General features: G+C 42.6%; 1 protein-coding gene across 1 annotated transcript in view; it reads right to left on the reverse strand.

The window, feature by feature from the left end:
• LOC115144062 (protocadherin-15-like) overlaps positions 1-24,742 on the reverse strand; it is a 190,049-nt gene that overhangs the window by 124,208 nt on the left and 41,099 nt on the right. Inside the window, exons 4-8 of the mRNA XM_065002441.1 lie at positions 20,574-20,734; positions 19,898-20,053; positions 15,710-15,829; positions 15,307-15,417; positions 567-737 (exon numbers count right to left, since the gene is read on the reverse strand). Coding sequence (XP_064858513.1) covers positions 567-737; positions 15,307-15,417; positions 15,710-15,829; positions 19,898-20,053; positions 20,574-20,734 — 719 coding nt within the window. The remainder of the gene's footprint in view (positions 1-566; positions 738-15,306; positions 15,418-15,709; positions 15,830-19,897; positions 20,054-20,573; positions 20,735-24,742) is intronic.

A 24,742-nucleotide genomic window follows, 5' to 3' on the forward strand; every position in this document is an offset into this window, starting at 1 on the left:
TGGGGAAGTTCTGTTGGATGGGGGTCAAAGGAGAAATGTTTGTCTTGTTCGGTCCTGTCACTTGTTTCTTTGTCCATGTGTACCTGTCTTACCAATAACAATAAAATATAAAATGGGATCACGAAAAAAACAAAAAACAGTGGTCGCTAATGTTCATAGTCATTCTCATAATTTGAACTTGCATCATCATGATGATTATCCATGAACACCACATGAAATATATCACTGCCCATGAATCTAGCATAAATCCATCGCTATCATAAATCGAATAGCCCTGCGTATTCAAAGCCATAATCTTGGAAATGAGCTTAAAAACCGAGGAAATCACACTGAGCCTCGTGTTTAATATTAATATGAGCGCACCCATGCTGCTGACATAAATGGCTCCTGAGGCTGACATACAAACAGAGGCCCAGAGAAGCCAAGCAGTCTCTCAGCTACCTCTCTCCCCAGCGCTGGGAGGAGTGAGCTGCCTCTCAAGCAGCCCTGTTTGAATAGAGGGACATGTCAAATGTTTCTACTCAGCAGGGGTTCTAGAGCTGGGGCTGGTCTGCAGTAACACTTACTGGGTCAGTGAGCTCCAGGATGTGGGCCCGGTAGGTGAGGGGGCTGCAGTCACGCGTGTTGTCAACCAGGGAGCAGGGCAGGAACATAGGCCCCAGGTCATCCCCATCCAACACGTCTACGGTAAGGGTGGTGGTGGCGGTGCGTCGTTCGTTGGGGTATGGGGCGCGGTCCTACAGGGGGAGATTATTATTTACAAAATTGTATTTATCCTTTATTTAACCACATTGAGATTGAAATCCATTTTCAATCCAGAAAGCTGCATACATACACAGTGGGGCAAAAAAACGTATTTAGTCAGCCACCAATTGTGCAAGTTCTCCCACTTAAAAAGATGAGAGAGGCCTGTAATTGAAAAAAAAATCCAGAAAATCACATTGTAGGATTTTTAATGAATTTATTTGCAAATTATGGTGGAAAATAAGTATTTGGTCAATAACATGAGTTTATCTCAATACTTTGTTATATACCCTTTGTTGGCAATGACAGAGGTCAAACGTTTTCTGTAAGTCTTCACAAGGTTTTCACACACTGTTGCTGGTATTTTGGCCCATTCCTCCATGCAGATCTCCTCTAGAGCAGTGATGTTTTGGGGCTGTTGCTGGGCAACACAGACGTTCAACTCCCTCCAAAGATTTTCTATGGGGTTGAGATCTGGAGACTGGCTAGGCCACTCCAGGACCTTGAAATGCTTCTTACGAAGCCACTCCTTCGTTGCCCGGGCGGTGTGTTTGGGATAATCGTCATGCTGAAAGACCCAGCCACTTTTCATCTTCAATGCCCTTGCTGATGGAAGGAGGTTTTCACTCAAAATCTCACGATACATGGCCCCATTCATTCTTTCCTTTACACGGATCAGTCGTACTGCTCCCTTTGCAGAAAAACAGCCCCAAAGCATGATGTTTCCACCCCCATGCCTCACAGTAGGTATGGTGTTCTTTGGATGCAACTCCGCATTCTTTGTCCTCCAAACACGATGAGTTGAGTTTTTACCAAAAAGTTATATTTTGGTTTCATCTGACCATATGACATTCTCCCAATCTTCTTCTGGATCATCCAAATGCTCTCTAGCAAACTTCAGACGGGCCTGGACATGTACTGGCTTAAGCAGGGGGACACGTCTGGCACTGCAGGATTTGAGTCCCTGGCGGCGTAGTGTGTTACTGATGGTAGGCTTTGTTACTTTGGTCCCAGCTCTCTGCAGGTCATTCACTAGGTCCCCCCGTGTGGTTCTGGGATTTTTGCTCACCGTTCTTGTGATCATTTTGACCCCACGGGGTGAGATCTTGCGTGGAGCCCCAGATCGAGGGAGATTATCAGTGGTCTTGTATGTCTTCCATTTCCTAATAATTGCTCCCACAGTTGATTTCTTCAAACCAAGCTGCTTACCTATTGCAGATTCAGTCTTCCCAGCCTGGTGCAGGTCTACAATTTTGTTTCTGGTGTCCTTTGACAGCTCGTTGGTCTTGGCCATAGTGGAGTTTGGAGTGTGACTGTTTGAGGTTGTGGACAGGTGTCTTTTATACTGATAACAAGTTCAAACAGGTGCCATTAATACAGGTAACGAGTGGAGGACAGAGGAGCCTCTTAAAGAAGAAGTTACAGGTCTGTGAGAGCCAGAAATCTTGCTTGTTTGTAGGTGACTTATTTTCTACCATAATTTGCAAATAAATTCATTAAAAATCCTACAATGTGATTTTCTGGATTTTTTTCTCTCATTTTGTCTGTCATAGTTGAAGTGGACCTATGATGAAAATTAAAGCCCCTCATCTTTTTAAGTGGGAGAACTTGCACAATTGGTGGCTGACTAAATACTTTTTTGCCCCACTGTAGTTTCACATGAAACACAACCTGGAGTGTAGTGGAGCGGCTCACTTTTTTCAATTTGAGAATGCACGGAGATGGTAAAACTATTTCTAGAAAATGTATTTGGATACATTTGAAATAAATGATATTTATTTACCACTACAATTCCATGAAAGACAATAGGTTGACAAACCAAATAAATATGTACATCAGCCTAGAGGTAGGTAAATGAAGATTTCTTCCCCGTCTTCTTTCTGGCAGCGGTGAGAATGATGAAGAACTATAGGCGTGTATGAAGTGCACTGAAGAGGCCATTCGGAGGCTTGACCACTTTGGCCAGTCAGAATGTTGAATTTAAAAAATCTAAATTCACTGTGCGTCTGCCTTGATGTTCATAAAACTCCACGGACCCCCTCTTGTGGAGTGGAACCCAGAACGATATGTGCCCACTTAGTTATGGCAACATTGTTCCGCCGAGGACACCCAAACCAGAGTGGCCACCGTAAAACCCAAGGAGCCTGACCCGCTCTGGACGTTGCTGTAGCTCTGCTTTGGATATTTATCCCACACTGGTTGGTTGTTGAGACACAGGGCCTGTTTTAGCTTGGTGTGTCGGGGTGAGCAATTGGAAATGTCAATTGGGGGAAGTTGGAAGTAATAATGCATTTAGGTTATAGTTTATTGAGATGCATAAATACACCACATCAAAAGTTTGATTTTATGGCTGTTTTAAAATTAATTTCCCACAATTCTATGCAGTAATTATTTATGTTCACTACTCGGTCAATTGATATTGATAGCATGTTTAATCTATGCAAATAAATTATATGAATTGATAGTTCACTTTTTATTCTGTAATAGGGTATATTGTAGCCATGTGTCAAGCTAATCAAATCAAAGTATATTTATGATACAGCGTGTAAGCTACACAATACAATGAAATGCCTATTTGTAAATAAAGCTCTCCTAGCAATCTATATGTATTTGTATTTGTATTAGGCTATAGTCTACAAATGGCTATACCACAGTCTTAGGTCCTATTAGGCTGTCCTTCAGCACCACAAGTTGGTTCAACATCTTTAACATCATTCCGCGATCCTGGCGCTGTCCCTTTCAGCACCAACGAAGGCCGCTTCAATCGCTTGAAATGACATTTCATCCATACTGATCACTTATTATTATTATTATTATTACAAATAGAAGATGATCACTTCTCACAATGTTGCTCGTTTAGTAAAGTTAGATCAAAGCTGAATCAAATGTCTCACAAGATCACATAATGAGGAATTAGCATTTTACATAACAGAACCAAATAGAATATCATAGTAAGAGTATCATAGTATATTCTGTAATTGACTGATCTAAAAGAATAGCACCACACTACTCGACACAACACAACATAAAACAACTATGAATGGAAGTTAAAACAGTGCAAAGTGCATCAGAGAACTTAGATTGCACACTCTCAAACCTGATCTAAAATGGTAAACAGCCCTCCTATCTGGGATGTATAATCATCAATGAGAATAAAATGATCTTGTTTTAAGTCCTTTTGCGAAGTGTTCCTAGATGATGGGGCAGCAATCCTAAAAGCACTCTTACCAAACTCTGTTCTTGTGTTCGGAACAGTCCTGTGAATATATTGGCAGCTGCCCTAAAATGGACTTACAGACCAACATTAAGGCTTACTGTACCAATGAGCCTGTCGCCTTACAGTTCAGGATGGCCATCCTGCTAACTGATATAAGGTACGGTGATGTGTAAAAGAGATTTTGTGTTGGTTCCAAATCTTAAAGCAGCGTGGTAAAGTATATCTAGTGTGTGCAGGTAAGACCCCAGGGCATTCGTGTACAGAATATCACCACAGTCCAACAAAGGCAAAAAAAAGAGTTGCTGTCTCTTCTAGCTTGAAATGAAAAACAAGACTTGTTTCGATAGAAGACTGGCAGCTTAAGTTTAGGCTTTTCAGTGAGCTGTTGAACGCGGAGCTTTACAAAGACAGCGTTTCATCGATGTGAAATCCCAAGTATTTGCATGATGACGCCACCTCTACTGGCATGTTTTGCAAAGGGACTCTCTGAGGCAGAGTAGAGGATTGCTTTCTTGTTCTTGAGAATACCATTTGTTTGGTTTTCTGTGAATTTATGGCCAATTTGAGCTGAAAGAGGTTATGTTGGACAACATTAAATGCTTTCTGCAATTTGAGAAATGCCACATCTAGTGTGGGAGCCGTGCTATAGATGATGGTTTCATTTGCATATAGATGACAGGGGTGGATATTAGTAACTGAGAATTGAAAGCAGGGTAGGCAACTAGATTCAGCCGCAGTCCGATTTTTTGTCGGAGCAGATGGTCGGAGGGGCGGAACATAATTATAATAATTTGTACACTGCAAATTGACCACAACTAAGCCCAAAGAGAGATTGTATTTGAAAATAACAATAATTTCACATTGATACACATATGTATTATTTTATTTGTGGGAATACTTGAGATCAGATTTCCTAAATTAAACACATTTCTAGCTAAATTCCTGGTGATTTAACAATTACTATTATTATATATATATTTTTACAAAAATCTTAATGGGGCCAAAATAAATAACTCGCGGGCCAGTTTTGGATGTTGCCAACCAATGATTTAAAGTATATTTTTGTTTGTCTACCTTTATTCCGCAGCTGGGTTGTTCCACAAAAAGAGTGCCTTGTTGCATCCCTTTGATATTGTAAGTACAAATTGTGCATTTTAAAAGCCTGCTATATCAGATGAAGTGCCCTTTAATAAAGACCACATGGAAAATTCTATAAAATCAGATGTTTCATAGGAATAAAGTTAAACATTTTGACATGTTCCTCTGTGCATCCTCTCTGACTTCTAAGAAGATTTGAACCCATTACCACAACATTTCTCCAAGTTTTCACCATCATTGTAAAGACCAAGATAGTTATTTTGTTACTTTTTACAAAGTCCATTCTGAAGATTATTATTTACTTAATGTGATTAGAGATTCATTTTAAGGTCGACCCTGGTACCTGAACTGAATTCCGTTTCAATATGGTGAAAACATTTTTAAATTATACTTTTTTGAAAGAAATATTGAACATCTAACTGTCAAATCATAGTGTAAAAGTAGGTGAGCTGGTTCTACTCCTTTTAGGCTTTTTCTGGTGTTTTGTGGTGGAAAACTGAGCGGGTCGGCATTACACGTCAACAATGTTACCCATTCTGTAGCTAGACAGGCTAGAAATGCTTTCACAATACACAAGGGGATTTATGGCTTCCTTAAGATGAAAACATCCACCCTGTTACGGTCAACGCTGTTGCTTTACTTGGCACTTAATAGGCTTTTATTTTTATTTTTTATGTTTACTTAATAACCTCCTGAGATGGGAAAACATGTTTTCTATTAAGTTGAACATGTGCTCTTTATGACTGAATGTTAAAATGAGGGGAAATAAATATAACCATAAAAATAAAATTATTTTATTGCTTGTGGCCAATCCTCAAAAAGGGTTTTTAGTTTTTGAGATACCCCTACCCGAGGTAAAACAAAACCACAACCATGTTTTTTCACATCTCTAATATTCATGAAATGGATGATTGTGTAAAAATATTTTACTGCAAAAGTGGTTAAATTTATAGATATTGTGACACCCCTTAAATTCAAACAGTGCAGAATAATGTCTGGCTGGAGGGGGGAGTGACCACATAAACTCATGGAACACAAACTGTCAAGCTCTGATATTGCTAAAATTAAGTAGTCGGTTATCTACACTACAAAACAAACAGCAATAGGATATCTTAATGCATCTTGAAAATATAGACCTGTAAACACTGAGATAGAAGAGGTAGAAATATCAACTATGAATATTTATTACGAATGTTTTTTGTTGTTGTGGCTATTGAAATCTAAATCGGCTCTGGGCAGAGACCGCGAACACTGTCATTTATTTTCAATCAAAAGGTACCTCTGTGGATTGGATGTTCCAGCCTCTTTCAATTACGTTAGGGGGCCAAATCCATTATGGCGTCCAGAATCCAATATGGCTGCCACAATACCATTGAATGGTGTTTTAATCACCTGTACATGTTTTAGATCTTTTAGATTTGTGTACTTACTTACTTAGTGTACTATGTCAGTGTAATTCAACCATGGTTGGGAATCCAATAGGCCTCCCACAATTACACTCAAATAGCTTGGTCTGGATATAAAAAAGGAAGCAGACTTCTTGGCATGCATGGCAACACCAAGTATTCCAAGTCACAAGCCTCTGAGGATCAATGAGGCAACTCAAGAGGCTCCAACGAAAGAAAAAAGAGGGCATCCTCTCCCTAGCTCTACAACTTGCTGTATAACAACTGTGGGTTAACTTGTGCTTCCAGGAATGGGCTCTTAAATCACTTTAAGTAATCGTATCATTTAGAAGTAAGCTTTGATTCAAGTCCAATACGTCTGACTGAATCGAACATGACCTTCCGCTGGCTCACTGCATTTATGATGCGCATTGGGGACGTTCCGGTGCACTCCTATGCTGTTTGGGTTGAGCTGGCATATTTATTTTTTGTCCACCCTCCTGGCCATCTGCTTGGAGTTGCCGTATATGTTGACTTGGTGATATTATGGATGCAACCACAGATGACGACAAGCGCATTAGGCAGGTGTTCCCTACAATGAATCAACACAATCTGAAACTCATCGAAAAGAAATGCCATCAACTTAGTGGGCCTTCACATCATGGGAATTGTGCCTAGCCAATGTCAATGCCATCTTGAATCTCCCAGTCTGCCCTGGAGTTGCCCGTACACGTTGACTTCGTGACATTGGGATGCAACCACATAAGGCAGCTTGTTCACCACATTGAACCAACACACCTCTCCAATGTCAATGCCCTCCTGAATCTCCCAGAAGTGTCCTCGATAGGCCCACTCCACCATCAGTTCCCCCTCTGGCAGTTAATAAAGACAGAGACACAATGCAACTGGACTGCCACATGTCAGGAGGCCATTCAACAGCCAAAACACCATCTGGAAAGTGCTGATGTGCATATTGCCCTCATATGCACCTATTTTTCTACCACCCAGGGTTGGCCAGCCCATGTGACACCTGAACTGTACTAGCATGTGAAGAATGAGCTCTCATGTTGTGGTGACTAATGCATTGGCGTGGGAAACTGTACAGTAATCCCAACATATAAGGGCATAATGCCATCTATGGCAAACAAGAGGTCCTTTGGGAGGGACAAACTTAAATAAAGATGCTGTATATGATTGTGTATGGTGGCTGGGGATTGACTGTGAGATAGTGGTCTCTGCTTATTTACAATGACGGCCTACCAGAAGGCAAAAGGACTCCTGTGGGGACGGGGGCTGGGATTAAAAATTTAAAATTAAATAAAAATATAGGACAAAACACACATCACAACAAGAGAGACACCACAACACTCCATAAAGAGAGACCTTAGACGACAACATAACATGGCTGCAACACATGAATATATGCAAATTAATATTAATACCATTGTAGATGTAGATGTTTTTTGCATTGGATATAAAGAAACATAAACCTTTTGCCTTATAATAAGTAGACATAATTGCAAAGGAATTCCCTGCCGGTCAAACCCTCCCTAACCCCGGACGACGCTGGGCCAATTGTGCGTCGCCCCATGAGCCTCCCGGTCGCGGCCGGCTGCGGCAGAGCCTGGGCTCGAACCCAGAATCTCTGGTGGCACAGCTAGCACTGCGATGCAGTGCCTTAGACCACTGCGCCACCCGGGAGGCCATCTTCATGCTTTTTGATGCATTTCAGAACTGCAGTTTCCTCTGCTTGGAGCAACAGTGAAGTGGGCAGGGCAGTACTGATCTTATCTTACATCTGCAAGCAGTCTGAACATCAGACAGGATGGCATTGTCTCCCTCAATTTGTGCAATGGCTACTTCTATCGGTTTCAGGAGTTTCAGACTGCTTACCACTTTCTCCCAAAATTCATCATCCAGGAGGATCCTCTTGATGGGGCTGTCCATAATCGGCAGCCCCATCAAGTGATATGGCCATTTCTTGGAGACTCCTTCCCCTCCAGGAGACTGTCAAAGATGATGACAACACCACCCCAACGGGTGTTGCTGGGCAGCTTCAATGTGGTGCTCTCGTTATATGCTATAACTTGATGACCCTTCACATACCTAACCATTTCCTTGGCTCTCTTGTAGAGTGTATCCATTGTTTTCAGTGCCATGATGTCCTTGAGGAGCAGATTCAATGCATGAGCAGCGCAGCCAATGGGTGTGATGTGAGCGCAGGACTCCTCCACTTTAGACCAAGCGACATTCATGTTCGCAGCATTGTCTGTCACCAGTGCAAATACCTTCTGTGGTTCAAGGTCATTGATGACTGCCTTCAGCTCATCTGCAATGTAGAGGCCGGTGTGTCTGTTGTCCCTTGTGTCTGTGCTCTTGTAGAATACTGGTTGAGGGGTGGCGATGATGTAGTTAATTATTCCTTGCCCACGAACATTCGACCACCCATCAGAGATGATTGCAATACAGTCTGCTTTCTCTATAATTTGCTTGACCTTCACTTGAACTCTGTTGAACTCTGTTGAACTCTGCATCCAGCTAATGAGTAGTTAAAGCATGTCTGGTTGGAGGGGTGTTCGCTGGACGAAGGACATTCAGAAATCTCTTCCAATATACATTGCCTGTGAGCAGGTGAACCAGTTGTATACACAGCTCGAGCAAGACATTCATCAGCATTTATCTGACTACGTTCCTCCATTGAGTCAAAAAAACATGTGATTCCAGGACCATTGAGCTGTTGCTATCGATAAGGTGTTAAGAGTCATCATTTTCACTTCGAATAGAAGTAGAGGGACTTTTGTCAGAGGTTGCTTGTTGTGAGTGCTGAGGGAACTTTATGCACTTGGCCAGATGATTCTGCATCTTTGTTGCATTCTTCACATATGATTTAGCACAGTATTTGCAAATGTACACAGCTTTTTCTTCTACATTAGCTGCAGTGATATGTCTCCAGACATCATATAGTGCCCGTGGCATTTTCCTGTAAAGATTAGAAAAAAAATTGTAATACAAACCCAAATACAATTCCATGTACAAATAAATAGTTAAGCAGTTAGATTAACCTCTTCCCTCTACTCGGGACGCTTGCGTCCCAACTAGAGCTCTGGAAATGCAAATGTGCTACGCTAAATGCTAATAGTATTAGTTAAAACTCAAAAGTTCATTAAAATACACATGCAGGGTATCGAATTAAAGCTACACTCGTTGTGAATCCAGGCAACAAGTCAGATTTTTAAAATGCTTTTCGGCGACAGCATGAGAAGCTATTATCTGATAGCATGCACCAATACACTACAACACAAAAGCACAGCAGGGGACGTAAACAAAATAATTAGCATTTCGGCGTTACACAAACCGCACAATAAAATAGAAAACAGTCATTACCTTACACCATCTTCTTTGTTGGCACTCCTAGATGTCCCATAAACACTATTGGGTCTTTATTTCGATTAAATCGGGCCATATAAAGCCAAGATATCGTTATATGTAGACTGTGTGATAAACGAAAAAAACAGCGATTTCACAACGTAACGTAATTTTTTAAATTCAAAAAGTAGACGATAAACTTTCACAAAACACTTCGAAATACGTTTGTAATGCTACTTTAGGTATTAGTAAACGTTAATAAGCGATAAAAATCATCATGAGGCGATGTAAAAATCATTAGCTGTCGTCTTGGAAAAAATTTCACGAGAGAGCTCTTCCAAATGACCTGGGCGGAGACTGGAGGTAAGTGGTTCCCCTGTTTCGGTTCAACCAAGAATCAAAGATGATTCAATTCACAAGACTCTAGACAACATGGGGATGCTGTGGGAGTTGAATGCTCGGTCTTATCTAATTCGGCTCACTGTGAACAATTGCTGGAAGTGGCGCAAGGATATTTATTTCCATTTTCTGTGATCAGGTTTTCCTGCGCTTTCCGATGTAATGCACGATATGTTATAGCCACAGTCGTGATTTAACCAGTTTTAAAAACGTCCGAGTGTTTCCTATCCACACATTCTAACCATATGAACGTACTATATTCCTGGCATGAGTAGCAGGGCGCTGAAATGTTGCGCGATTTTTAACAAAATGTTCAAAAAAGTAGAGGGTAGGAGCAACAAGTTAAACAACTCCTTTGTAAGATAAATGTTTTAAAATGAAACATGTATGGAAACAGGTGAATTAACACTCCTCATTGAGCAGGCTCAAGCAAGCTAAAAACCACATGGTAGCAAAAACTAACTAGCAGAAATTGTTAACAAGTTAGCAATGATTTAAAACACACTTTGATGTAGGCTACTATTTAATAGTTAACAAAAAATAATGTATGTCATATAAAATATATTCACCCCACCCAGTATGGTAATCAAAACTTACCAGAAAGCATGTAGTCCTTGGCTCAGAACCCACACTCAGTGTAGTAGTGTGGGCTCAATAGCATTTCATTAGTGTGCAAGATCTTGAGAATCAGCTGTACATAAGATGGAATAATGCACTGTGCATACAGAGGGTTGCAATTCCATTGAATTGTGGATAATTCAACCAAAATATGCCACAAGACCTAGATTTGCCTTATGCGTATCCCACAAAAAAAATTTCACTGTTATAAGCTAACTTTTTTTAATGAATTTAAGCAAAATTCCCAAATTTTCCGGGCTTAACGTCCCATGGAAATTTTCCGGAAGGTTTCCAACCCTTTATAACCCTAGTAGCAACACAACATGACAACAGCATGGTAGCAACACAACATGGAACAAACATTATTGGGCATACTGTAGACAACAGCACAACGGGCAAGAAGGTAGAGACAACAATGCATCACACGAAGCAGCCACAACTGTCAGTAAGAGTGTCCATGATTGAGTCTTTGAATGAAAAGATGGAGACAAAACGGTCCAGTTTGAGTGGGGTTTTTTCAGCTCGTTCCAGTCGCTAGCTGCAGCCAACTGAAAAGAGGAGCGATCCAGGGATGTGTGTGCTTTGGGGACCTTTAACAGAATCTTACTGGCAGAACGGGTATTTTATGTGGAGGATGAGGGCTGCAGTAGGTAGCTCAGATATGGGGGAGTGAGACCTAAGAGAGTTTTATAAATAAGCATCAATCAGTGGGTCTTGCAACTGGTATACAGAGATGACCAGTTTACAGAAGAGCATAGAGTGCAGTGATCTGTCCTATAAGGAGAAAATCTGATGGCCGAATGGTAAAGAACATCTAGCCGCTCAAGAGCGTAATCACAGCCAACTACGCATAGTAAATATCGGCCAAATAAATCTCTCTACCTGACTTCCAAAGGAATATAAAGAAATATGCCACATTCAGGTCTGTTTGTGACATCAATCTCACACTCTCCTTCACAACCAGACAACTAACCATTCCACTGCTGGAGTACCCCCTGCATCAATTAGGCTGAGATAACATTACAGTTAGTCAATGATTCTCGTTGGCATGCAGACTGCATGTGCGGAGTGCCTCGACCCAACTGTTGTATAACTGGAAACTGTATACCCTGACAGTCAAACAGGAAGGATACTTACTGCCCTTGTGGCTGCAGCATTGCCAGAATGACCAGTTAGCTGTGTGACCTGGTCAGGCCCCAGAACTAAAACCAATACGGGCTACTTTCTCTCCTCACCCTGTTAGGACACACTCATGTCCTGGTCACCTCAAAAGACTTTGAATCAACGTTGCTTCGTTTCAGTAGGCTAAATAAGGATGCGGTTAAAGCTGTACATATACGCTGCTAGAGTGGCTGACTGTTGTATAACAGGTTGCTTTCCTGTAACTTGGTTACACTACTGTGTGCTTGTGTCGCGAAAAACATGAACACACATTTAAAAGCTAGTTGGCTTCAGCTATTCAAAACGGAGGCATAGCAGTGCCACTCATAGTTATACCAAGAGCCGAATGAAACCCTTTCAACACTAGAACCGCTAGAGCAGTTATTTTTGACCACTCATGATTTATTTATTCACAAACAGAACTGGAGTTATAACCCTTTTTTGGAGGGCATGTCATTTTTTGATGGTTTTCCCATGTTGCCTCTGACTTCTCCCAGGAGTTGAGCCTGCTCCGCTCCTTCTGTTGATAGTTGATAATCACTCTGATAATTACCTCGAAACTGAACCTAAACTATACCGATTTCACACACATAACAACAGATGAAGTAAGGTATGATGGGGAGAAAGGGGGAGAATGGGTGAGTTGATGAGGGAGGGGAAGCGGACGATGCATAACTATGTAAATCACCAATTGTGAATGAAGAACAGGGCGGCCATTCTATTGTATTGATCTATTCTAACTATCACCTCAAAACGGTGTACTCCACATCAGTCCACTGAATCCAAGCAGTTTTGTCAGTCTACTCTTGTCAGTCTACTCTCCAACTAGGCTACACAGTAAGAGTACATGCTGAATGGCTTTCAATATCTGGGAAAATATCCCCACGGGGCAGCAGGTGAGAGGGAGTCAGAATGTGGTGATGAGTCTTGTGGAACCTTAGGTTGGCAAGGGGAGAAATGTCACCATGTAACATTTCTTCACTTTACTGTCATCGGTGAACAGGTTGCTTGCAAAGAAAACAAGTCTGGCCGGCAGCATGAACAAAATGAGACGGGAGCTCCCTCCCTCCGCACAGAATAAGGCACCTGCACAGCCATTGTACTCCACAGCGGTGCTGAAGAATGATAAGACAACGGGGCACAATAACGAGAGAACCGGAGACCATTACGGATGACAACCAAACAAAGGTATGTCAAAGTGTGTCAAGCCAGTGAACGTTACGAAAATGGTGGCAACTGTTGCGACAAGGGATAACAGCTAAATGAAATCCAACTGACGCACAAAAGCAGCAGATAAGTGCAATTGGCTATTTGTGACTGCTGTCCTATTGACACTTATTACTTATATTCATTATAATGCCATACTTGTTTTTGTGCTGAGATTCACTATTTACCAAGGCCATTATAAAATGTTTAGCCTACTGCTGTTTCCATCATTTGACTGGTGGTTGAGGTATTTTTTGTGTATTTTGTTTTTAGAAAAAGAAGCTGTTTACCGTCTTCCAACACATATGCTTTCCGTCTCATAGTTGTAACAAAAGCACTCCACAAATAAAATAGATTGATTGAACACTTGAATTGAATGTTTGTACAGTAACAAACTAATGTAAATGCTATTATGTTACTTCAAATATATATTTTTAAGTATTCTAATGTTACCCAAGGCCTTCATAAACACAACCAAACAATTATTTTGCGATAGAATGAATGAAATGTATTAATTACACTGTTAGAATGTTTTAGTCAGAGGCCCAGCAGCTCCCGTGTTCAAGACAGACTAACACAATACAAAATAAACCAGGGCAATTTATATGCAGGCAAAGGTGTTTGAGCTTAATTATGTTGGCCATATTGGATTCATAATAAAAATGTATTTACACTGACACAGTCTTTCATCATTTGGTTCTTTGAGTCATTATGTTTCCACCAGTCGAGGCTGCTGAGGGGAGACCGGCTCATAATAATGGCCGGAACTGGGCAAATGGAATGGTATCAAATACATCAAACACATGGTTTCCATGTGCTTGATGCCATTCCATTTCCCCCGTTCCGGCCATTACCATGAGCCCATCCTTCCCAATTAAGGTGCCACCAACCTCCTGTGGTTTCCACATAGAACCTTCACCCTTCAGGAGCCCTCCGTCCTTTAGTGTGTATGTATTTTTGTCAGGCAGGACCATATAGCACTGAGTGAGAGACCATTTGACTTGTAAAGTTGTCTATTAACCAGCTACCAAAAAGTAAAGCTTACATTCATCAGAAATATTCAGAATTGGCAACTTCCGCCGAAACTCTCTCAGTGTTTACAGGTCTATATTCCCAAGATCCATTACGATACCCTTATGCTGTTTGTTTGTGTGTGTAGTGTAGACAAACTGACTACTTGCATTCCACATTTGAGCAAATGTCAGAGCTTGCAATATTAGGTTACGTGAGATTATGCAACCCGTCCACCTTCTAGCCACACATTATTCTGCACTTTTCAAATTTAGGGGGTGTGTCACAATATCTATCAAATTGAACCACTTTGGCAGTACACTTTTTTTTACACAACCATCCATTTCATAAATGGGATACATTAGAGAGGAGAAAAAAAAACATGCTTGTGTTTTGTTCTACCTCGGGTAGGAGTATCTAAAAAAATGCGTAGGCCTCGCCACTCACCTAAAAGGCACCTAATTGGTGGAACACCGCGATTCCATCTTAAGTGCAACATCCTGTCTGTATTTTCCAAAAGATTAAAGTTTTCAAAAACATTCTGCATTGCATTCATTTCAGCCTGGAAAGCACTTGCATTGAAAATACACACCACGTCGGTTCAAGTATCTGTTCATTCAAATGTTCCAGTATCAAAAGACATTCCAAAACATTTTGGTACAATTCTGGTATTGAATGACACCTTTGGTGAATGTTCCATTCTAGAGTCATACCTTGACTGAGGAATAATTGAATGGATTATTCTGTACTCTCTTTTACCATTCTTGCCTTGGACATCTAGTATGTCCTTCTTTTCAAAAGAACATCCAACAATCATTTAACTTCAACACAACAAAAATATGATTTTGCATTTACAAAGTGGTATAAAGTTTCACTTCAAGTTTTTCTTAGTGCTACAGCCTACCCTATTAAAAAAAAACACATTGTACAGTACTGTACCCATGTACAGTACAGTATGCTCCAGTGTTTGGTTTGTCCATCGCTTACCCTAGACAGGCAGGCCCTGGCCAAAAGTAGTGTACTATACAGGGAATAGGGTACATCCCCAGACATGACCACAGACTTTGATGACTAGATAGCCATGCAGACAGACAGACTTACATTAGCCTGGATGATGACCAGGTAGCGGGTGATCTCCTCGTAGTTGAGCCTCTCCCTCAGGACCATCGAGCCAGAAAGGGTGAGAGGGATGTCAAACGTCCTGTTGGCCATCTGTGACACAAAGAGATACACTACCCTGGGTTAAGAGTGCACTCCACTCGGAAAAGCTCCCCCTTGCCTCATTCATTGTCTACCAGAGCGAGTGCAGAGATCTCCGGTGTAGAGATTGCCTCAACAGGACATTTGTGGCTTTGTGACCCCTACCTAGTGATATGAGTAATACGGTCATAATCTAATATCACTAGCATTCTTTTGAGGCTGTGCAGTGTGATTGCCATCAGTCGTGGGTTTAAAGAGAATCAGATTGGATGGGTCAGTCAGTAAGTATTGAGATGTAACATACCGGGTCAGTTGGGTTGTACTGGATGATGTATTCGATCTGTCCATTTGGGCCGTCATCAATGTCCTGAGCTCCATTATTCCCAGTGAAGCCGGAGAAGATGGTGGTGCCAACTGGGGTCAACTGTAAGACATTATTACATCGTTATGACAATACTAACGATCCAAACTATAAAAAGAAGTCTCCACACACTTGAATCAGATGTAAGTGTCAGTTTTCCTGTGCTAAGCATTCGGTCGACAACAACCTTCATCAAAACACTAACGATCCAGCCATTCTGAGTGAAACAGACAGTAAGGGCTAAACCAACATTAGGGCTGGGAATTGCCAGGGACCTTACTATACTATATTATCACGAGACTTAGGTGCCCATTCGACTATTAAGATTCTCTCGATTCTATATGTTTTGTGATTTGATACTGCAATTTAATTGCGATTTGACATCCCTGACATATTTCTCACTATAGTGTACATCTGCTGCATAGGGACAAGAGAGCGCATGAGAAAATGAGTTTTGATCAGTCATGGAAACAAAAGTGCTGAAAACAATATTGGATCGCTATTTTTTTTTAAAGATGGAGAACAAGCTGCAGTTTTGGTGCAGGCACAGTCAACAATAGCGCTAGCTTACACTACCTAGCAACAAAAAAAGTAGCTATCTAATATCGTCAAAAATAGCATTGCGACACGCAACTGTAACAATTGTTCCCGCGTCACAACATGCCGTTGATTTGTTTACAGACAACAGGATTAGTTAGGTTTTGAAGTGACTGGTTGCGCAACAACATAATCCCTGTTGGATTCTGGCTAGCTCAGCCAGTCACCTACAAAGCCTTGCTCTTGGTCTTCTGAGAGGGGCGAGTGATTCACAGCACCAGAATGCTTCCTTTCAGCTGTCATACCTGAGCCCCACAGTGGACCGCTATCAGATGTGAGAAGAGAAGGTAATAGTCTAGTGCCTGTTGGCAGCACCAAGGAAACCTGGGTATTTTAGCTCCTGAAATGCTACTCTGCTGCTCTTGTATCTGACTTTTCAGGAACATGAACACACAAAAGAAGTCAGATACAAGAGGAAGAGAGGAGAGAGTTCAGTGAAACACGACTGTAGAAATGTTTTCACTGAGCTGAATAGGAAAAACCTCATAGAAACCCACAGCAGGGACCCCAAGTGTAATTTCTAAAGAGGTGCTGTAATGAAAAGTAGAGGCACGATTTCCATGTTTCCCATTCGCAAAAATTGAAATCTACTCTGTCGTCCTCGACAGGATAGGGACAGCCATACATCCCATCCACTCTGCAATTTTGTTAACCGCAGAAATACATAAGCACACATTATTTAGGAGCTAACATTATTTAGGACAGGCACCACGATTCCTCATTGGGATGCAAGGCTCTCCCAGCGCCAACCGGTCACAGACACGCCTCTGGGAGCACATCACTCCTCCACGTCCCTTAGTCTGCACATCAGCGCCTCAGTGATAAACATTGCGTAACAGACTGTATGCATGAAGGCCGCCGTAACGAATGAATTCATGTGGCATAAAGAAGTGTACAGTGCATTTAATAACCAAGGGGTTACATATACCATTTAGCACATCTTAGTAGTGTATTTATTGGGATACACAAGGAGAGGCCAAAAGATTCTCCCCATATGAGATAACAAGGTGTTGAAAGGTTAAGGTGCATCTAGAGCTGTCTAAAGACTAAGTGCCCGATTAACACGTGTGAGTGATTCAGCCTCGACTATAACTCTTGATGCCAGTTTCAGGTGAAGGTGTAGTTAATGGAATTTTTAAACAGGGTCAAGGTCTCACAAGAGCATACAGCTAGCACGCATGATTGGCATTCACTAACTCCTCCATCCTCCGGGCTTGCAACTTCAGCGGAAAGTTGGAAAGCATGCAAGTAAGGCTCTCCAGATACTCTATGACACACAGTACCGTCATGCCAAGTATGTCCAAGGGTGCAGTCAAGATCTCCCATTAGCAGATGTCTTCAGCTCCACAACATACTTCGTTCAGCCGCGAATACCTCTAGCTGTTGTTAGATCGCTCTCTGCTTCGACAGCCCCGTAGCTCTCCACTACATGGGCTTCAAAAGCTGACTGATGGACAGGAGACCCTGCATTCTATTGGACCCCCTATCTCCGTGTCAGTAGAACATTTCAGTCGCACTTCGTTTGGATAGTCTGGTTTCTCCCATCTGTAGTTGCTCTACAGGTCAACTATCTGTCGATAAGCAACTATTTGGGTTACGGTTAGGTTTAGAATTAGGGTCAGGGTTACGTTTAGGGTTAGGATGAGGGTCAGGGTAAGGGTTACGTTTAGGGTTAGAATAAGTGTCAGGGTAAGGGTTACGTTTAGGGTTAGAATAAGGGTCAAGGTAAGGATTACGTTTAGGGTTAGGATGAGGGTCAGGGTAAGGGTTACGTTTAGGGTTAGGATGAGGGTCAGGGTAAGGGTTACGTTTAGGGTTAGAATAAGTGTCAGGGTAAGGGTTACGTTTAGGGTTAGAATAAGGGTCAGGGTAAGGGTTACGTTTAGGGTTAGAATAAGGGTCAGGGTAAGGGTTACGTTTAGGGTTAGGATGAGGGTCAGGGTAAGGGTTATGTTTAGGGTTAGAATAAGGGTCAGGGTAAGGGTTACGTTTAGGGTTAGAATAAGGGTCAGGGTAAGGGTTACGTTAAGGTGAGGGTTAGAGCTAGAGCTAGTAGATAGTTGAAAATGTTGCTGATAGTGTGCTGAGCATCTACAGATGAACTATCCAAGTAAAGTTTTACCAACATTTCAAACTGTGTGAAAATAAATCTGTAGAGCAGAATAACGAAAGCAAACCATTTCCAATAGTTTGAGAACAGAAGCCTCTGCAGAGGCTGTCTTCTCTGTCTGCTACTCCAAAAGGCTGCTCGCTAATGAGCTCAATCTAACACAGAAACACTCAGGGGACCCTTTTTCTATTAGGGAAAAGCTGCAAAATCACCATGTAGCTAATTTGTCCTCTGGTGGGACACCTCAGTGAGACACCAGCTGCTCTGTGGCCCTCTATGCCCAGAGCCCATGGAGAATGTACTGTTAAACCACATAGACCCATGGAGGTCCCAAAGTTAAACCACATAGAGACCCATGGAGGTCCCACTGTTAAACCACATAGAGACCCATGGAGGTCCCACTGTTAAACCACATAGAGACCCATGGAGGTTCCACTGTTAAACCACATAGAGACCCATGGAGGTTCCACTGTTAAACCACATAGAGACCCATGGAGATCCCACTGTTAAACCACATAGAGACCCATGGAGGTCCCACTGTTAAACCATATAGAGACCCATGGAGGTTCCACTGTTTATGGAGATCCCACTGTTAAACCATAGAGACCCATGGAGGTTCCACTGTTAAACCACATAGAGACCCATGGAGATCCCACTGTTAAACCATATAGAGACCCATGGAGGTTCCACTGTTAAACCACATAGAGACCCATGGAGATCCCACTGTTAAACCACATAGAGACCCATGGAGGTTCCACTGTTAAACCACATAGAGACCCATGGAGGTCCCACTGTTAAACCACATAGAGACCCATGGAGGTTCCACTGTTAAACCACATAGAGACCCATGGAGGTTCCACTGTTAAACCACATAGAGACCCATGGAGGTTCCACTGTTAAACCACATAGAGACCCATGGAGGTCCCACTGTTAAACCACATAGAGACCCATGAAGGTCCCACTGTTAAACCACATAGAGACCCATGGAGGTCCCACTGTTAAACCACAGAGACCCAAGCAGTCCCAGGGGTTGGATGGGCCATCAATGTTAAACCACAAAAAAAATCAGGAGGTCTCCAGAATAAAATGTTGGAAAGATCCTACAGTAGCTATAGTTACAGTAATTTTAATGACCACAGTCTTAGTCTCTTTAACAGTCAAAAAAGCTCCATGGGAATAAATGTAATTAGATTTGAATTTATTACCGTACCTACCAGTCCACAGTCACTGAGCAATGGCTAATATTTCACATTTTTACAGCCTTTCCCAAATTGTATGGCCCTATTCAGGTTGAACGGACTGAAATATTCAATACTAAGTAAATGAGATACTGCTCAATGTTGGCTTGTGAACTCGGAGCGAGAGTCAGACACATCGTCTTGGATTGTAAAAAAGATTTAACTAGGTTGTCCTGGGGGTCTCACCTCGTTTATGGCGACATAGTAGCGAGGCTTCTGGAACTGGGGCGCGTTGTCATTGCGATCCCTCACAACGATGCGCACCTCGTGTCGAATGATGCTCCCGACCAGCTCGTTGGTGCACTGGACCTGGACCACGATGGAATGGATGTAGGAGGGGGGCTAAGAGGGGGGGGGAGCATAGTTTCAGAAGGAACCAAGGACAGCAGGGGACAGAGAGTCATTTGTCTCCTTTCAACTGGTTCACAATGAACAAAATGACTGGGATTGATGTGTAGAACATGTAAAGAAAGTTATGCTTCAGATCAGACGTATGCTTTGCTTTTCTATTATCATAAACTACGCTAACACCGGTACATAACATATACCATTTAGCCAACGTTTCTATCCGGTGCACTGTTCAAAGTGTACAGTTCAGTGCATGTGCAGGACTTTTCTTTCGAGAATGGATAGGTTTGTTGCTTGCACACTGTACATGTTTAATAGGAGAATGCAAAGAAACAGAATGCAAAGAAACACAGCGTGGCTACAGTATGCTGTGGAGATTATTTTACCTCAGGATGTATTTGAAGGGAATGTAAATGTGTCGCTAACTTGTGGTGAACTGTTTTTTTCTTCTTTAGAGTAACCCAAACCCCACAGCAAAAACATAGGAATAGTTGTAGCGTGTTTGAATGCTTACATCTCGGTCGAGGGCCCTGCCGGTGCTGTTCAGGTAGAGCCTCTGTCTGACGGGGTCCAGTATTACCCAGTGGTTGTAGTTGTCTCGGAGGGAGAGAGAGATGGTTCTACCTGGGTCTTCCGCTCGGCCTTGGATTTGCATATTCTCAACCAAAAGCGTTCCTTATGAGACAAAAGAAAAAAGTGGTTCATTTGAAATGCAGCCAGGAGTTGATTGACAGAGCTGTGATAAATATACCTGCTGGGAGCAGGTTTTCCCTAGGCAACATTCCCTTGTGTTGTTAATCTTCTCTCTTCTCGAGTGCTCTTTTACGAGCTATTGTTACGATCTTTCAGAAAAGCAGGAGTAGAGAGCAGTGTGCCCAGGAAAACAAAGCTTCACACTCATAGAACTTATTTTCTGACAATGAAAACATTCTTATAGAAAAACCTCAACAACTGCTTGACTGAAATGTTTTCAAATCAAAGGAGACCATTTGAATGATACAAAACGTCTGAAAATATGTCTTCAACTATTGGTCTGTAAAAACCAGGGAGGCGGCCAAGCTAAAATTACATTTGAGCTCTTGACGACCTTGTCTAAAACATGCTATGCCTGCTTTCCCACACACACTTTGCTGCTGCAGTCCAGATAAGGACTAAGTGCCTGCCTGGTACCAAGCTTTGATGAAGCCCAAGCCTGAAGGTACTGCAGTCCATGTACATTCATTCTAATTCAGATAAGCACTGGCCAGTTCAGCCTCTGCTAATTACACAGTACCTGTATACATAATTTAAAAAAACATTTGAGCCATTTAGCAAACGCTCTTATCCAGAGCGAGTTACAGGAGAAATTAGAGTTAAGGGCCTCAAGGGCACCAGCAGATTTTTCACCTAGTTGGTTCGGTGGATTCAAACCAGTGACCTTCCGGTTACTGGCCCAATGCTCCTAACCACAAGGCTACACACACACACACACACACACACACACACACACACACACACACACACACACACACACACACACACACACACACACACACACACACACACACCTTTTCTGACATCAACTGTTGTGCAGTTGGAAAGGCAATCAAACCCATGTCTAGCCTACATCCAGTATGCAGCTAGACCAGAGGGAAGTCAGGGGAAGGGCAGACAGGCCCACGTATCTCTTTCTCCTTTGCTAGCCACGTCATGGCTGGTCCAGCCTGCTGTGATGCGTCTCACACTAACGCTCATGGACAGTTGGTAGCCACCCTTTGCCTTGATGACAGCTTTGCACACTCTTTGCATTTTCTCAACCAGCTTCATGAATAATTATTTTCCAACAGTCTTAAAGGAGTTCCCACATACGCTGAGCACTTGTTGGCTGCTTCCAACTCATCCCAAATCATTTCAATTGGGTTGAGGTTGGGTAATTGTGGAGGCCAGGTCATCTGATGCAGAACTCCATCACTCTCCTTCTTGGTCTTGGTGTTTCGGGTCATTGTCCTGTTGAAAAACAAATGATAGTCCCACTAAGCGCAAACCAGATGGGATGGCATATGGCTGTAGAATGCTGTGGTAGCCATGCTGGTTAAGTGTGCTTTGAATTCTAAATAAATCACTGACAGTGTCACCAGCAAAGCACCCCCACACCTCCTCCTCCATGCTTCACGGTGGGAACCACACATGCAGAGATCATCCATTCACCTACTCTGCGTCTCACAAAGACACGCCGGTTGGAACCAAAAATGGCAAATTTGGACTAATCAGATCAAAGAACAGATTTCACAGGTCTAATGTCCAACATGCTTCTTGGCACAAGCAAGTCTCTTCTTTTTATATGTGTCCTTTAGTAGTGGTTTCTTTGCGGTCACAACTTGCAGACTTGTTTACGTGCTGCTGCACGTTTTGTTGCCAACCTTACTTTGCTACCAACTTTACGGTTTTTACTTTTTAATTACAGTTTGTATTTTTAGTTTTTCCCCTCACTCAACTTTTTTTCATTCAACTTTTTCACTCCGGACGTTTCATCTGGACATGGTTTGTCAGGACTTCCAACAGCCGAAGCTAAGTAGCAACATTAACATGATGCCTTCTAATTGCAGTCGCTGTACTCATAATATACAGGAGAACAATAGCCTTACGGCGAGGATAGCCGTGCTACAGCTAATTTCAGTGTAGGAAAGGATGAAACAGCGTCTGTGCCACCAGTAAGTACAGATAGTAATGTTAGTATAAATCCCCTCGCACGGTCCCCGCAGCCGGACAACTTTCTCATGGCTTCTGGAGGGAAATGCTGTAGGAATGCTCAACCGGTGTTGCTCATTCAGCCAACAGAAACTTTCAACCGGTTCTCCCCATTAAGCAGCGAGTCGGAGTCAGAGGCCGAGCCTTCTCTGGTCTCTACTCCACCCGTTACGGGGTCCGAGACACCGAAGCTTCCCACCATTAGCTCTGACAAATTGAAAACCCTAGTCATTGGCGACTCCATTACCCGCAGTATTAGACTTCAAACGAATCATCCAGCGATCATACACTGTTTACCAGGGGGCAGGGCTACCGACGTTAAGGCTAATCTGAAGATGGTGCTGGCTAAAGCTAAAACTGGCGAGTGTAGAGAATATAGAGATATTGTTATCCACGTCGGCACCAACGATGTTAGGATGAAACTGTCAGAGGACACCAAGCGCAACATAGCTTCAGCGTGTAAATCGCCTAGGAAGATGTGTCGGCATCGAGTAATTGTCTCTGGCCCCCTCCCAGTTAGGGGGAGTGATGAGCTCTACAGCAGTCACACAATTCAATCGCTGGTTGAAACTGTTTTCTCCCCCTCCCAAAATATAGAATTTGTAGATAATTGGCCCTCTTTCTGGAACTCACCCACAAACAGGACCAAGCCTGGCCTGCTGAGGAGTGATGGACTCCATCCTAGCTGGAGGGGTGCTCTCATCTTATCTACGAACATAGACAGGGCTCTAACTCCCCTAGCTCCCCAATGAAATGGGTTGTAGGCCAGGCAGCAGGTTGTTAGCCAGCCTGCCAGCTTAGTGGAGTCTGCCACTAGCACAGTCAGTGTAGTCAGCTCAGCTATCCCCATTGAGACCGTGTCTGTGCCTCGACCTGGGTTGGGCAAAACTAAACACGGCAGTGTTCGCCTTAGCAATCTCCTCCTCCATTCCTGCCATTATTGAAAGAGATTGTGATACCTCACATCTCAAATTAGGGCTACTTAACATTAGATCCCTCACTTCAAAGGCAGTTATAGTCAATGAAATAATCACTTATCGTAATCTTGATGTGATTGGCCTGACTGAAACATGGTTTAAGCCTGATGAATTGACTGTGTAATGAGGCCTCACCCCCTGGTTACACTAGTGACCATATCCCCCGTGCATCTCGCAAAGGCAGAGGTGTTGCTAACATTTACGATTGCACATGTCAATTTACAAAAAAAACGATGTGTTCATCTTTTGAGCTTCTAGTCATGAAATCTATGCAGCCTACTCAATCACTTTTTATAGCTACTGTTTACAGGCCTCCTGGGCCATATACAGCGTTCCTCACTGAGTTCCCTGAATTCCTATCAGACCTAGTAGTCATAGCAGATAATATTCTATTTTTTGGTGACTTTAATATTCACATGGAAAAGTCCACAGACCCACTCCAAAAGGCTTTCGGAGCCATCATCGACTCAGTGGGTTTTGTCCAACATGTCTCTGGACCTACTCACTGCCACAGTCATACTCTGGACCTAGTTTTGTCCCATGGAATAAATGTTGTGGATCTTAATGTTTTTCCTCATAATCCTGGAATATCGGACCACCATTTTATTACGTTTGCAATCGCAACAAATAATCTGCTCAGACCCCAACCAAGAGGCATCTAAAGTCGTGCTATAAATTCTCAGACAACACAAAGATTCCTTGATGCCCTTCCAGACTCCCTATGCCTACCCAAGGACGTCAGATGACAAAAATCAGTTAATTAACCACCTAACCGAGGAACTCAATTTAACCTTGCGCAATACCCTAGATGAAGTTGGACCCCTAAAAACATTTGTCATAAGAAACTAGCTCCCTGGTATACAGAAAATACCCGAGCTCTGAAGCAAGCTTCCAGAAAATTGGAACGGAATTGGCGCCACACCAAACTGGAAGTCTTCCGACTAGCATGGAAAGACAGTACCGTGCAGTATCGAAGAGC

This window comes from Oncorhynchus nerka, linkage group LG16 (genome assembly GCF_034236695.1).
Source record: "Oncorhynchus nerka isolate Pitt River linkage group LG16, Oner_Uvic_2.0, whole genome shotgun sequence".
Lineage (NCBI taxonomy): Eukaryota > Metazoa > Chordata > Actinopteri > Salmoniformes > Salmonidae > Oncorhynchus > Oncorhynchus nerka.